General features: G+C 38.4%; 1 protein-coding gene across 4 annotated transcripts in view; it reads right to left on the bottom strand.

Moving 5' to 3' along the window:
• LOC111244733 (solute carrier family 60 member 2-like) overlaps positions 1-8399 on the bottom strand; it is a 33163-nt gene extending 24764 nt beyond the window's left edge. For 2 of the 4 annotated variants that reach the window (XM_086981239.1, XM_022792097.2), the window contains exons 1-2: positions 7839-8399; positions 1102-1228 (exon numbers count right to left, since the gene is read on the bottom strand). In XM_086981239.1, the coding sequence (XP_086837365.1) occupies positions 1102-1228; positions 7839-7913 (202 nt within the window). In that variant the 5' untranslated portion in view covers positions 7914-8399. The other 2 variants (XM_086981240.1, XM_086981241.1) reach the window with 2 other exon arrangements.
• Positions 8400-16706: the final 8307 nt, after the last annotated feature.

Raw genomic sequence — 16706 nt, forward strand, 5'->3', positions numbered from 1 at the left:
ATATAAATGTTAGAATTCTCCATGGCTTTGTTTCATGAATAGTTGTGTCGGAACAGTTCCATTTGTGGCAGCGTAAAAAGCACCACAAACAATATGTAAATATATAATATTATATATATATATATATAATTCGGCCAACAGTCGCTATTTTCTAGACCAAACACATGATTTTGAAAAGTATTTAGGGATTGCAATATAGTGAAGTTCATTTCGATACAAACGGTAGGCAAACAATTGATCTCTATAAATATGGATAGATCTACGTATCGTTGGGTGTCACGCCGGTCAACACCGATAGGTTCACAATTACATATGCAATTTTAGTAGATAATACATAGTAAATGAAAGCATTTTGTTGCAGTTTGGAAAAATAGCCTGACTTGAGCATCAAGCAATAGTTGGATCATTTTTTGTGGTAGTGTGGAATAAGGTGAGATTATGATAAAGGTGTTTTGAAAACCAATGATATCCTTACTGTTATCTAGCCTCACTGATCGGTTTAGATGGAGAGTTGGCACAATTCCAGTTTAGGCTTCGGTTACTTTGCGGTAACGAATACGAAGTAGTAGAACTCCGCTATAATTAATGACCGCAAACTTACACCCCCTATTGTGTACCAAATTATTGGGATTTTCATTCTCTTTGATTTAGCAAAAGAGTGCTGTCTGAATTCTAGTTTAATTCGATTTTCGTGTACAATGAGTAAGATTGGCGTAACTTAAAGTTAATGAAAACCGGATCCCATTGATGTTTAAAATCTACAAGTAATAAGGAGGTTAGGCGTACAGGCGGAGGTTAGTACATTAAGCCTCACTTCAGACATCCGTGACAAGCAAAAAGCAGAGTTCAGTCATCTTGGTTAACATGTCTCTTCGACACTTCACCAAGGTCTCGTTACTTCTAACCTCAGGTTTGATCCATACAGATAGCATAATGCTTCGTTGTTGTCTTGCAACGCTTAATGCTGGAAGAGACAGCCTCCACAGGCGGAAGTCCGATAGTTCCTCTCGATAGGCTGCATGTACGCATCTGCGATATAGATTTAAATAATCATAATTCACAATTTAAAATTAAATTTTCAAGATGGACCAGTTGACTTACTTGCAAGAGCGCCAATCACTGCGGCAACAGACTGAGTAAATCTGAGTAATGAGACTTCGGATAATGTCACATCGAATGCTTCTGACAGGTCCAGAATCGACGTAGTGAATATCGATGAACTGATACCCTGTAACGATTGTAAAATGGACAAATTTTACTCAGACTGATTACTCATTACTAATTATACCGATTTAATATTTGGCACGGCAGTGTGTCAATGGGTGAGCTAACGAACGTTATCCTCAAGCGACCGAAGGCAAAACCGATTTTTTTGCCAGTGACATCTCTGCCTATGATAAAATGGGGGCTGATTATGTCTAGTGCACTAAAGTGAGTAGATAACCTTGGAAAAAGCCCAACTATGTTAGCATTCGTGCTAAACAGGTGTATATATATATATATATATATATATATATAACGTATAAACGTATGTAAAAATAAAAATTATAGTTACGTTCAAGTGGGGACAGAAAAATATAGTCAAAAACATACGTCTAAACAACCGAGACGTTTAAGCTACTGAAACTGACTGGCTAAAAAAAAACCACACTGATTTTCAACTTTACTCTTCTCTTACTTGATGCCATCGTATGATATACATAGGTACATTACTGATGACTTCACAGCTACAGTGTCCTCCAAAACTGTTCAGATTATTTACTTTCGAGTAATTAACAGGCAACTGTTAATTATATATATATATATATATATATATAAATCAATAAAATAAAAATCAACAAAGAAAGCATTAATTATTGTGATAGTCAGTGAAGCTATTGCTAATATAGTTCTAACACAGACAATACGTTATCTAATGGTCTATCTAAAGATCTTAGATGGTGAAGTATCACTGCAGTAATTCTAGTTACCGTTATACAAAGGGTAAACAAAGAAATTTACTTGATAGAAAAAACAAATATAGTTCATCCTCTAACTGCTCGCCGATAACGAATGTGTGTTTGCACACCGTCTACCGATTCGATAAGTGCATCGTATATTTGTAACTTAATTCGAATCACACTTTATCGATTCATTAATAACGTCGGTAACTGAAGTTACTGTGTTCATAACTGGTAATAGCGAAACTATCGTCGACACGATCAGTGTCGTGGGGTAAGCTCAACCGACCCAGTCTACTGCACCAAATAAATAGACTCAGTTGAACTGCCGTAATGCGTAGCCCTACAAGGCCTAGTTGGGGGTTCCAACGCTAGGCGGGGGTAGTAACAACTGTTTAACTGTTCATTCACAAAACCTGGTGACAATAAGTCCAGTTGTGTACGATTATGAACTGGTAAATGAGTGGCCGCTACTTCAGGCCCATGACAAATAGCTACCCCTTAGCCGAGATCAAATTAATCGTTCTTCTAGTATTTGAATTCATTCGTTTATAAGAATTCGGTTATTTTAGTTATTGCTCTTTTTTATTATGTTCATCCAATTTGTCTCTGCCCTTCCTTACTGAAATCGCTCGCTTTCCATTACGCTAAAACCTTGTCGCTGACTCGATTGCTCGGTACTATTATGTTATCAGTTACAAGTCGTATGTGTAGACAACGATCGCTGAACAGAAATGTTTTTTGAGCAAAAAATCTTTACACATCGTGACACTGTCCACGTTAAGTGTTGCAAATGAGTTGCGATTTTAGCACTCAGATGCTGAACTCTAGTAAATACTACGAATTCTGCGCAGGCGAAGTATTTGAGCTGCCTGGTCCTGGTCCTGGTGGTAATTTCTAAAGTCGGGGTACATAAGTTAAGCTAGATAATAAATATTCCTAAAGAAACAGCGGTACTTAAATTAAAGGCCGCTACATTTAGCAACGGAATAAATCCGAATGCATGTACTGCGCACGCGCACAGGACCAGAATCACTAACCATTATGGGGCACGATAGATTAGCGCGTGGTATATACCAACGTCGTCATATGATCAAAGCGTTATGATCATTATTACTAGACTGTTATTTGTCACACGTTTTTTTTTGCCACACATCTACGATTTTTTCCTTATTTTAATATTTGTGTTATTTTTATAGTCAGCAGCATTCGACAACTCGCGCTGGTATAACGTACCTCTCTAACTAGAGTAATTATCCAACACCGCGTTGTAATCACAATGCACAAACTCTGGCCTGGCTTAGTATTCGTCTGGTTTTTTTCTCGTTGTGTTTTGCCTCGCAAGCGTGCATTATCTCAGTGTATTATTATTATTATATTACGTCTGTCTCCTGAGCAAAAACGATCAGCTTATCGGATTAGCCGAAATGATTAGAGTCGCACCATGCCGGATCATGATAACACGTACGTCTGACAACGTTAAGTCGATGGATCGTATTGTAAAGAAAAACATAGCCCAGTAATACATTAGTTTAGAAGCAGCGGCGGTGAGAAGTGACTGCTCCGTAGACTAGGATCAAAACGCTGAGGACTCTGTAATCTGTCGAAAAATTCGATTTAGCAAATAATAAGGGAGAGAACTTGAATTGGGAACCATTGACTTTCGGCAACTATCGTCACAGCTTTCACAACTGCTGGGGTTGGCGAAGGTCCTCCTTGAACATTGTAGACAGCTGGTTAGATGTATTACCTCAGTATATTCGATGCGGAGCTTACCATAGTGAACTAATCTTAATCAAAATAGATAACATTTTGGCTTCGGGCGGACGATTTTCGTAGGCGTCGGAAGGATTAAACACACATTAAGTAGCTGAATATGAAAAGCTATAATAGTCTGGTTTGTGTTAGGCGTGTGTAATTGACTTTGGCCTGCCTAATTTTACAAAACGTTGATGACTATTTTTTGTGTTTTTTTAAAATTTCGTTGTGGTTAAATGGGGCCAATGTACTAAACAAAAATGTGTTAATCTATCTTAAGTCTTCAAGTTGGATTGCTTACCTAAACATTAGCAAAACAAAGTTTCTCTAGATGGGGCTAAGTAAAGCCAATTTGACTGATCTATTACTAAACAGGCCGGCAGATTTCATTGTACATTTAATGAGCTTTCAAATTTTTAGTTATCATACTACTTATTTCATCTGAATTATTGGTTAGTCCAGTCATTCAGCAAGAAGAACAAACATAGTTTTTAAAGAAATGAAAAAATTCCTAGAAGGCGGTCTAAGTATGAAGCCGGTAATATTTGAATCTAACAGTTGCTTAAGTCGAACTCCATATGGCATGCAAAAACAGAAATAGTCCTAGAGTTTTGTATGGGCCCATTTTTGCTTTATATAAGACCAGTCTCTTGCACGCTATTCTCGGAAATGTATTGCCTTTTGAAACTTAGCTTTGTCCGAAACAGCTCGAAGGCATTCTATTTAGTACTAAGTTACATTTATATTTAACCCCTTATGTAGGTGGTACTGAATTAACGCGCCGCCATCGTCACAGAACATCACTTGTCCCCATTTACGCGCTCAAATAAAGTACGGAAAACTTGGAAATCCCAAAGGGGTACAAATGATGCCTCTGAAGCGCTTCTGTCTCAAAAAACGGCTTCTCTGGAAGCTCCGTTAACGTTTCTTGCGGTAAAATAAGATCAACGAGCAAATAAATAATACCAACACCGTTAATCATTTCTTGCGCTGCAAAAATAAATGGCATTCCAAAATAGTTTTTCGGCGTCTAAGTGACCGCGAATGGGCCCACAGATGTATTTCACTGTATCTATGATCGGCATTATAATCAAAGTAAAAACATTTCATGCATTTAGTTAACACAGCATAAAAAACAGTCACCCTTAAGACCTTGTCTTAAGTCTTTATACATACATTGACACACTGATCATTTTACTCCTGATAGTTGTAAATATAGAATGAAATGTAGCCACATTTACACACCTGGTAAAAACGTGCTAAGCGCTCAATTGTTTGTCTTCAGATATATATATATATATCAGAATTTGGCAAACAAGAAACATGTTTGTTCATGCGTGGCCTTCGCTCTGCCCGCAATGTGCAGGCAACGTATGGCAAAAAGTAAGAAAAATCTAACAAACAAAAGCTCAACCGACTAGCGGATATCCGGTAAAAACGCTTTCTAGATATCAACAGACGACTATATCACCGTTTATTGAGTACACACACAGTTTTTGCACAATATGTGTGCGTACCTCAGTGGGCTTTATTTATTTACACATGATCCAGTTTTTGGAATTAGTGCGTCATTGACTCCAGAAAGAAAATATATGGCTCATTTAACTTGAGCCTTCTTTTTTTTGAGTGGGCATATATGCTGGTTGTAATTAAATGCTTATTGAGCGCGCTCGTAATCAATCAGTAATGCGCTTCCGACTTTGCTTGCCACCTGCACCATAAACTGCCGTTTCGAATTGTTCTACACAAATCAGTATTTTTCATTTTGTTTTTACGTTGGTGGACCCGAGAGACGCTTGCACATACTTGAATACGGCTGCGGTATGTTAATACAATTTACTGAAATATAACTGCCTCGGGCGTCGTAGGAGCACCGTAACTGTATACGAGGAATGGCAGGAACACGAGGTAATTATTTGCTTCCACTGAAAGTTGGTATGGGCTTGATGTTTTGCACAAGGTTCAAATCTTATAGTTAGACGAATGCGTATTTTTTTAGAATTTGCCCTTTCTAAAGGCTTGTTTTGTGAGGGGCCGAGTTGGGCTCGTTGCGGTATCGTTGGTATTTCCATAGATATATAATCTTTGAGAACTAATATGAATGCGGGTACAAACTTTGTGACAGGTCTAAGTTTGAGGGGATGAACACAACTGAGCGCGCACCTCCGTAAAATCTAGTGATCCCAACGGTGTCGTGCGATAATATAAAAGTCAAGTAGAATTCTAGGAAATGCCGAGGACAACCTGAAATGGAATGAGCAAGTAGAATCCAAAAGCCTGCATTGTCAGGATCGGCAGTTTCGCCGCAGACTTACAAGTGATCATCAAGCTGCCGAAGGATGACGACTACCAGCGCTTTTTCTATCGTAACTGTCTACATATAAGCGACCAGATCAGCCACATCGGGGCACCGCAGGTGTATCAGATTTGCAGAATAATTTATGTTGACTGAGCTACACTTAGAGTACTGAAAACCAAACTCATGAAAACAACATAATTGGGGGGTTCTTATAGAGCGCTATCGTCTGCAAAGCATCCTCTCATTAGATATCACCGTAAGACACGTTTACCTCGTTCGTAATTAGAAGGCTGGTAAAACCGTGGAATATCTTACGAGTGTTTAGGTTGAGGAGCAGTAGTCTACATTATTATGCGGACATCTTTGATTGTGTAACTATTTGTCGGTACGTCTTTATTTTCATTCATTTCGAAAGTAAAATATAATTATACAGTAGAAATCTGTTGTTTTTATTATAAAACATAAGTGATGATGTTATAGTATTCATGAGAATCGCACTTAATTCATAGGTAAATGACGGAACGATAAATCACTTTCTTTGATATACACTATCCCTTCTCAAAAAAGACTGCTATAATCTAAATGTAATGATCAGAAGTAATAGCCTCTTTCAGACAGGAAGAGTTCTTCATCATTAGGAAGAATAATTTCGGAAATTTATACATCTTTGGCTATGGGGTTTTTAACTGAAAGGGGTTGCGCCTAACCGCAAAATGCAAATTCTTCCATGCGAAAAAACAAGTTTTTTTTAAGACGTATGTGATATCCCAAACGTATCCCAAAGATACGAAATCAGTTTTGGAGGTCGTCGAACTCCCTTAAAAATAGTAACGATAAAAACGGAAAAAGACAACATCGAATCATTATCAGTATGTTTGGGGAAAGTATCTTATTGACTTCTGGGTACAAATAGCTATTGAACAATGTCTAATGAAATACATTAAGAGTATTTCCTGCCATTGGTGACATAAAACTTGAATTTTATAAAAATAACGTATGCGCCCAGTATCGTCTTCTACACAATGTTTGCAGTTGACAGGCCGTCTTCATTAATTGCTTAAATTCTCACGAAAATTGTCAGTCTAGATTCAAAATTGCCCGCGACATTCTTTTTTTTTGTGTGTTAAGGAAACCTTCTTTCCGGCGCTATTTAGCGCCTACATAGGAAACATATACACAGAAAACGACTGCATCCGTTCACTGTTGAGATACTAAGAAAAAAAAAAAAAGAAATTTTAGATTTCAACGTTTGTAAGGAAGAGTTATGTAGTACCAAGAAGAGCAATATTTGGAGATTTTTTAATATGAATAATATCAGTTTGCGGGCGAGAATACCATGAGAATAGGAGGAGTTATCGGATAGGACGAGACTATCAAGTGCGAATGGTTTCGCCAACAGTAAAAGGCGATCATTTCCAAGGTTGAAAACAAACGAGACCGACCATCTTGAAGATTATTTGCAGTGTTCAAAAACCAACAAAAATGGCGTAGCAGAAGTAGCCGTTTACCGTAGAATATAAGTAATCTACTTGATAACACTTGCAATAGTACTTCTCCTAGAGTAGTAGGACACTATCAGCTTTTCCCATTTACATTAACTACGTTAATGCGTTAAATAATTCTAGTGAAGCGTGGCAAAAGTACGATAGAATATTTTGATTCTTTCATAGGAAGACCATATATCGGATTTGCATCGATATGGGATTGTATAAAGTTAAGATATATTAAAAAACATGTTTATGGTAAGTTAATGAACACTGCGTTACAAGGCTATCTAATACCCGATCAAGATTCAAACGTCTGTTAGGAAACTGTGGACTCATCCTGTAACAGGAACTAACCTGAGCAACAGACGATGCGTAAACGTTACCGATCTGAAACATGTGCAGCAGCACGTCGATAAGCATTCCGAACATTTTTACAGGTGTTTAGACGAACTTAGTAGTCGCACGAAAAATATTTTTTTTTCGAAAATTACAAAATTTTTGCTAAATTTTACGATGTCCACAAAAGAGTACTTAGATTCTTAGCACAAAGCTATGATCCATACACGATACGAATTGCTTATCCGGAAACCCGAAAGCGATAAAACCATTTATAAACTTCTTTCGATTCACAGGAGCCTGCGAACTGTGACGTTGTCAAGATACATCCTTATTCACGAAATTACGTCCTGTTAAATATTCACAAGTGCACTTCATCAAAGTTGTGTGCTATAGAACGTACTACTCTGATCCGTGTCGGTGTTCTCACATTAGCTGGCGCTCATGTTGGTAGACCACGCAAACCCTATGCTGAATTCCTATACCCCTATTTTTAATGCACCTTTTTGATCTATACGAAAAAGCTTTTAATTACTGATTTTGTGGCCGGTCAAATGTTGAATAAGCGCAAAGCTCCCGCGCGAATCGTTTGGAAGTTCCCTCGTTATTCTGATAGGAAAGCGCAAACAGAGTTCTGCCCTTTCCCCAACATCAGATAGATACAAAACACGCTACCTAACTGCTGCGCGGAAGAGTTGTTACTACGCTGCGTCGACGGGCATCCCATTTCCAACAGACCGCGCGATAACGGGATGGAAACAGCAAAACAAAGAGGGCCACAAAGTGCCGTGCGATAATAATGTTTCTAAGTTGAAAGAATAATCAGTAGTTATCGAGAGCGATCGTCAACAGGACGCCAGTACGCAACTCCGGAGTGCTTCTTCGGCTGAGTGAAGAAAATCTAGAAAATAGTCAAAGTGAAGAATTTGAAAAAAAAACTTAAGCCTTTTGAAAACTACTAAAAAACAACACATCAAAATAGACTCAAAATTCAACAAAAAATTCTCTAAAATTAACGTTTTTGCGCAGAAACATGCGCTGTCAGTTTATTGTACAATAAAGAAATAAAAGCAAATAAATCAGATCTGCATCATCATAAATCAGACTTGAAAATGCATAAAAAAAAGATGTTGCGCAAAAATAATACTGCACGGAATCCGGTATATCAAATCTTTTGAAATATAGATAACTATCTGTCCTTTACATCGGTATGTTGTTAAAAGATATATGAACATATTTTGAAAACTCTACCGGTATGTGGGGGTATCGACCCAGAGTTACGATGATTGTAATTAGAAGGCCACGAAGTCTCTAGATCCCATCGGGCTTTTCCGTATAAATTCCGCACTGGCTTCTTAAACTATATTATGGAAAATAAAGTTATAATTGTACAACATACGAACATTGCCTCCGTATTGATCGAAACTAACCCACTTGATGAATTCATTATATGCGTTGGTATTGCAGATTGAACCTTGGAAGACAACGGTGATTCTACAGTTGTTCAACTGAAATTGACAAGTCTTCACAAAGGCCACTTCTATTTCTATTACTGTCAATACAAGTATGTTCCACATGCAGGAGTGGCTATACAGCTTTAAATATTGAAGCACCAGTTGTATTTACGGACTTCGTCACGTTATGAACAAAAAATGCCACTTTTATTTTATTTCTTTAGATCTGCTAATTGGTTTCGTCCATCGAGTTTCTTTTTTTCAAAACCCCATTAAATTTTTCACACCTTTATCGCATTGTAGTATTTATTCGTGTTATGCCTCGTTGATCAACCATAGAAACCTGCTTCTATTTTTGTGCTTAAAAAGCGGAAACCAAAATAAAAAGGTGCTGTAGAAAATTTGCGATTCTGCTTCTCTACAGTTTGTTCAGGGCAAAAGACAAAGAGAAATTAATCAACAGTGTGTGACACCGGCCACGAACTTCGATAGCTATAATAATACAGAGAATCGAATTGTGCTTGAACCTATTAGAACATCCTGTAGCATGAGCCCTTTGCCAGGGCCTGTTAGCTCACTATGAGGATGGTTGATGATTGAGATATGATTTTGGTTGTTACTCGGTTATCACAGTTACTAACAAAGACTTCTACTAATTTTGTGCGTGTTAAGCACATTTCGATGCACCGCAGATGTCTGATCTGTTAATGTGTGATTAGCGGTGTTATCCGCTGGAGTCTGCTGAAGAACTGTTATCGAATATCAGGCAAAGGATTATTCGTGAAGTACGGTTTTATTATTATCGCCGTTTCAAACAATCATATTTTTTTATGAATCATCATTGCTTTCTAGTCAACAGAGTATTAAACAAGGACTTGAACGTAATTGAAATAAAGCTCTCAGGAGAGACGTAATAATAGCACAACCAGCCTGTTATGACTCATATTTGCCGCATGATAGGACAACAAGATAGCGACAATATTTGAAAGTACGCTTTTTTTACTTTCGTAATGTGCCGTCTTGGCAGAGACGACAGCTACATTATAAAAGTACGTAAACAAATATAGAGACAAAAAAGTATGTGTATTATATATCTACGAGTACGAAGTCGGCCTTTGTACGAGTAAGCTGCCACTCATACGAAGGCACCTCCAAAGCAGGTTCGTTGCAAAGAAAAAAGCAGACCACCTGTCCCTATAAGATTGAAACAAGCGGCACCTGCCTTGCAAACGATCCGGAACGCGCCCGTAATTAAAACGTGCAATCGAAATGGAGGGCCAAGTGTAATATGTTTTACTTGTTAACAAAAAGTGTACGATTTTCAGAAGCCAAAAAGTGCAAACTACATATTTGTACAACGAACATTATCCTGCCAAGGCACAAACGTAAGGTACGTTAATTTCCAAGTTTTGCTTAGTTCTTACACTGGCTGCTTATATCTGTGGATAGGGCTGATATAATCGCTATTACGTATCTGAATTCCAACAATAGCACGGTCGACGCGAAATATTTTTTAGCGGGGGGCCTCCGTGCTGTCCCGTATAATCATCATGTCGTGCGCAGCAGCACGATCGGCCTGGTATTGTACACTAATATTAACATGATATTACTGATATGATGATGATATTACTATGGCGCCAACGTAACGCGTCATTTGAATGATGGTGTACATGTTACAGATGCTTTATTAATTGTGACTCATTAATTGATTCGATCGAAGCACCGTGACGCAGCTAAAAGTTTACTGGATCCAATAGCGGCTAGCAATTATTAGTATAACGTTAAAAAAAGGAATGACAGTATTTAGGTGATAACGTTTAGTCTCCTCGGTTGTATGCCAGCCCGTCCACGGTGCTTGCTTCTTATCAGTCGTCGGCGGATGATGCTATAACTACGTGGTTACGCGCTATGTCCTTTGTGCCGAAGACTTATCAAAGCGCCGCAGCGCCATCGAATATTCGAAAATTCGGTAACAGGAAATCGTCCAACGCACGCAAACGTCGTAAACATCATACATCTCTCTCTCTCTCTCTATCGCTCTTTATATAATATTTTGGCGATAATGAAAACATAGTAACATCCCTTTTAGTTCCGCTTTCTATAGTGGATGAGGGTCGACGCAATTTTATGGGAAGTTGGAGTTATCCGTCATTTTTCCAATGTCAACGGGTTTCTCCCTGAAGACGGTGGCTTGCGCTAACCAGATAAACGTATATAGTATGTCCCGACATAGACTAATATTCTGCTGCTTCTTTCATGGTACAACAGATCAGTTCGGTTTTTATTATCTATACGTTATAAGCACCGGAGGCGGATTTGTGACGAGGGACGGAAATCCGATGGAAAGAAAAAACAATCCGTGGGACGTGCTTAAGCGCGTCACCTTCCGCTGGCTCCCGATACATCTTCGGTTCAAGTAAGAGTTATGGCTGCTGTAGGCGGATATACCGTGATTTTGCCAATAGTCTGCCAAGCTGACTCCATTGAACCAGCACATCTGATCGCTAAGTCCAGCGGGCCGTTCGGCTTGAGCGAATTGTCATGTCTGGGTACATTACAGATCTTGTTATCGTTACAATATGTGCCTTTTTTATATATAGAATAATATGGTAACCTGTTGTATTTACGTAGGTGGATGTTGGCAGGTTGATTGCTGATGACAAGTGCTGTGTCAATTACAGTTTAATTATGAACCTAGAGATTAGTATACTACATGGCCTAGCTAAATAAAACAAATCACATTTCAGATGGCCGCGTTTTATGTGTTTTGTGTGTAAGTAAATAATAATGTTATATACATATATATATATATATATATATATATATATTACATTATCTCAAAAGTAACGAAATCGAGTTTTCGGTGCAAAGTTTGATTTCTTGCAGTTCGGTGCTCTACAAGATCAGTTGACCTATTTAGTCTAAATGGGCGTTTATCGCTCAAATAATTAGATTACCTGAGTATATGGGTCAACGCAGATCCTAACAGAATGCCTTCGTATCGGAATATATAGGTGAAAAAATATTGACACTTCAGCTATCAAAACGCACTGTTTTTGTGACGTTCTCTGGAAATTAATTAAGCTCCAGTTGGATACTATAAATAACGTTTGTCTGTTGCTCTTGTAGTGGGCAATCCAAGTTAGGCAACACAAGTTCGATCACTAAAGGCGAATAACTTCGAACATTTGTACTTCAACGGCGTTTCTCTTTACCGAGGGATTCGAACGATTGTCTGCGAGGTTACAAGTCAAAAGAAACGACACTAGGCAACAAAACAGTTGCAATGAACCATAACCCACCAGGTTCGACTCCCTAGGATAGGTTATTCAGTTTCACTACAAACTATACACCAGTACAATGCCGTATCGAAACAGAGAGCTAATGTCTAACTATCCTAAAATGGACATTATATGCCAAATATAGTTAGAAAGTATGTAATCAATTACTTAATCTGTTATATGATCGACTCCGTGTGCGACGTAGAGCGCGTATCCTGCATTGCAGCATTTTACCCCTAAATCATTATGGCCAAGGCCGCACAACATGATCTTTGCTTTGCAAGCTACGAAGTCAATTTTTGTAAATTATGATGAACGATTTTGATTCATGACAGAAAAATCTCCACATTGCTCAATAAAAAAGTCACTCTCGAAAAATACGTACTAATCACCTAAATTGAAGAAACAAAAGTTGCAACGTCCTTCATAGGTGTACATTTATACAAGTATGAGGGACGCAATTATAAAGAAGTACAAGTGTAATGTTCGATTGTTTGAAAAGGCCTGAACAATTTCCGATGACACAGTTCACTGGCCATGTGAGGATTAAGCTATAGTACGTAGGTTCACGCCGACATTGTGCATGAACACGTACACGAACCGTTTCTAAGTCTCACCGTGTTGTCCTAAAAGATACCGGCTACAAACAACTATACCAATCCACTAGATACGTTCATCTCATTATTAATAGTAGGCGCATAGAAATAGCGATGTTTTTGCTTACAGATTTACTTTTAATTCTGTGAGACTATACAAGCGGTACATTGCAATTATTATTGGCTAAAATTATGGCGAAAGCTCAGCACAGAAAAGAGCAACGGAAAGTTACAAACAGGTTATAACCAGCTTAAGGTTTGGTGACGGCACCAATAAAAAAAAACACCATATAAAATACGATCACACAGAAATTAAGGACGCCAACAGTGTAACGACTACTTTGACTATAGGTCCTAGAATAATAAAATCAGATGTAACCATAAAAATATCAATACCTCACGCTGCCAAACCGAACTGAAGTAAATATATATCATCGAGATAAGCACAAAGCTTAATACCAATTCATAATGACTTTCACCTTCAACTGGCTCTTATTATGAAAGTAACACGTAATTCCTTGTTTACTCTGGGTGATTGTTTGGTATTGGTCAATATATGGCCCCCGACCGTATCTATCCATAGTACATAATGTGAGTTTCCAGCGTGAGATAATTCAGAAATGCCAACAATACTACCATACTAGGAAGTCTATGCTGGGAACAGGGGATCGGCCCCACCCAAGTTTCTGGCGCTTGCTTATTATTACTATTCAATTTTAGAAGATACTTAACACTTTATGTATTACGTAACGTTTACATATGCACAGACAAGTATTAGAAATGTATTTTTGTGAAAGGTATAACTATACATAGGTTACATCTGTACGATCGAAACGCATGATGCTTTCAAACTCTCGTAGCTAAGATTGAGAGGTGATCAGGGTCTGTTTAGCATTTTTAGGTCTATTTACCGTCGGTGAATATATCGAGCTATGTTTGATGCTGTAGATCTGTCCCTTTTGCCCCCCCTGGCCTACGCTAAAGCGTCCTAATGCGCCATCCGAATGATACATGTTAGCTTCTTCTTAGAAATGTAAATGTGTGAAATGTAAATGGGGAATTAGTGGAAAACGAGCCCAGAGCTGTATATTGATGAGAGCAAAAAAAACTATATAGATTGATCGATTGACCACAGCCAATATAGCAAATGCCAAAGGCACTTTTTGTGTAATTTTACTATATATTCGAACGACTCGTTCCACGTTTATACCAATTCGATATAATATGACTATGAATATGTTTTTATGAAAGTTAAAGGTTCATAAACTTAAAGCTCGATGTACGCATAAATCCCACCACATGACTCCGAACCAGCGTTTTATTCTGTCTTGCCAGAGAATGTAATGTCTTGCCAGATTCTAATTCCCCACCATATGTAGATGACAATTATGAAACTGACAATCTTGACCCATGTCCACGAACGGAACATTACGCCACACGGATGTCCCGTTTGGGCCAGGACCGCACCGCGTATAACCTGCGGGTAATATTTCATCTTATTCTCTTTACCATTTTAGGATGTTGAGAAGTCGCTCTCTTCCGCTATCGTCCTTTGCCCCAGCCAGGCGACCATAATAGCAGTTATACTTGCCGCGGAACATACCTACTTATGAAACTAAACGGCTCAGTGCTATGATTCTGTTATTTAGACAGGTATCACAAAATGTTAATCAGCAGACGTTCTCCGCTGAAACTTCTCTGTATTAGATAAGTTTTTATCAAGGAGTCGCTATGTAACCTTGTGGTGCTATCCGACTGGCGCATACGATACGATGTAGTTCGTTCCGTTAATTGTCACAGACGTTCCTACGGACACAGTTTCGAATAGAATTGTATCATCGGCTCCGACCATCTTTCAAGCAACTGCGGCAGGCGATATAGCCAGAAAATGCCGTCATTCATGTAAAATTACGACGTTCGGAAACATTCGTGACAACGGAGAGAGCAGAGGTCCCAGTCAGTAACTACAACTCAGCTGGCGTAAATGTCGTTTACAAGCAGAAGGATGCTTCGATTCGGCTGCCGCATAGGGGCGCGTACGGCACGGGGCGCTTAGCGGACATCTGAACTACAGAGAGGATATTTATAATGGGGAAAGAAGCGATTAGATGAAGCGAAATTTACGCTTCGACGTAAACTTTTCCAAATTAAGCTAATGAATAAAAGAGTTACGTTTTTAGTAAACGTGCAACGCTTCAATTGAATCCATCAATTGTGAGAGAAAGGTCCTGTTGGAGAATAAGATACGAAGCTATCTTTATTTTGGTTTTGGATAGTCCGAGGCGCTCAGCGCCATGTTGCTAGACGCTGGTCAACTACAATAGTGTTTCCATAATGCGATGATTAGTTCACAAATAGCGCGATCGATGCAGAACACTGATTCAATGCATTTTTTATTCAAAGGCGTGCGAAGGTTTCTATATAGCGCATAGCAGGTTTACAAGAGACACGATAACAAAATAAATGCGATATATGGTTCAGCGAATTGAGATAATTCCGCGAAAGTTCAAAGCATTTTGAAGCTGATAGCAAACGCGACAAAATTACTTCATACGCTGATAGTATATGCCAACCGATCAGCACCGGAATCTACTTACATGAACGTGATAAACACAGCACGCTTTTAAGTAATATCTACAATATGATTACGTATGCCGAACAAAGCATAGGCCTAACAGATTACAGGCCCCATTAGATAGATATAGTAATAATATTTTAGCATTATTTATACTAACCTATAAATGGTCGAACTTTAAGTGGATACATCGAATATATATATATATATGTACTGTAGGGCAAAATGTACATATCTCTGTCATTGAAAACAACTGATAGCGTGGTAGAAAAAAATCATCCTATCGTATTTGTCAAACACTATTATGTGGCTTAAATGGGCCCACTATAATTCATTCATTCTCGGGAAGATCATAATTGAAAAGACCTATGTTGTTGGTTTACATAGTCTCATTACATGAAGTCATAGTAATGATTTCGTGCGTCGAAGCTGCTTATTTACCTAAGCTAAAAGGAAAGATTCTTTTATTCATGGAACGAACCGTTACTCTGGCTAGAAAAGGCGATGCTTTGGAATTATCTATTGCCAAGTTGGAAGGTCAATGACTATAACTTGTTTACTATACACGAAGCGCTGCAGCACAGTATGAAATCGGGCTTTAAATGGCCTAAAAACTGGCCTATCCACAAATTAATATTTGAAATTATGTTCGACAAGAGAAGAAGAACCATAACAGTATGCAGACCGTTCTCCAAGGTCAACTTGGCCGTAACTGAATTTTGTGTAAGCATCGTGATTACACATGATTCTATTATAGATAATTACTCATGGTAAGCCCTCATCTATGATCACGACCCTCCGCAATGTGGTGCATATGCCGATAATACTATTTTGCCCAAATGATACGTTATTAAAATTTCATAATGCCTGAACAAAGCCCCTTAGGTACAATCTCTGTAAAGCCCTTTTATCTGACATTGTTCCTATCTGTCAAAAAGATTGTATGTTTACATAGCCGGTAGATGAGCTAATATTGTTTT

This window comes from Varroa destructor, unplaced genomic scaffold, assembly GCF_002443255.2.
Source record: "Varroa destructor unplaced genomic scaffold, Vdes_3.0 BEIS01000002.1, whole genome shotgun sequence".
Classification (NCBI taxonomy): Eukaryota; Metazoa; Arthropoda; class Arachnida; order Mesostigmata; family Varroidae; genus Varroa; species Varroa destructor.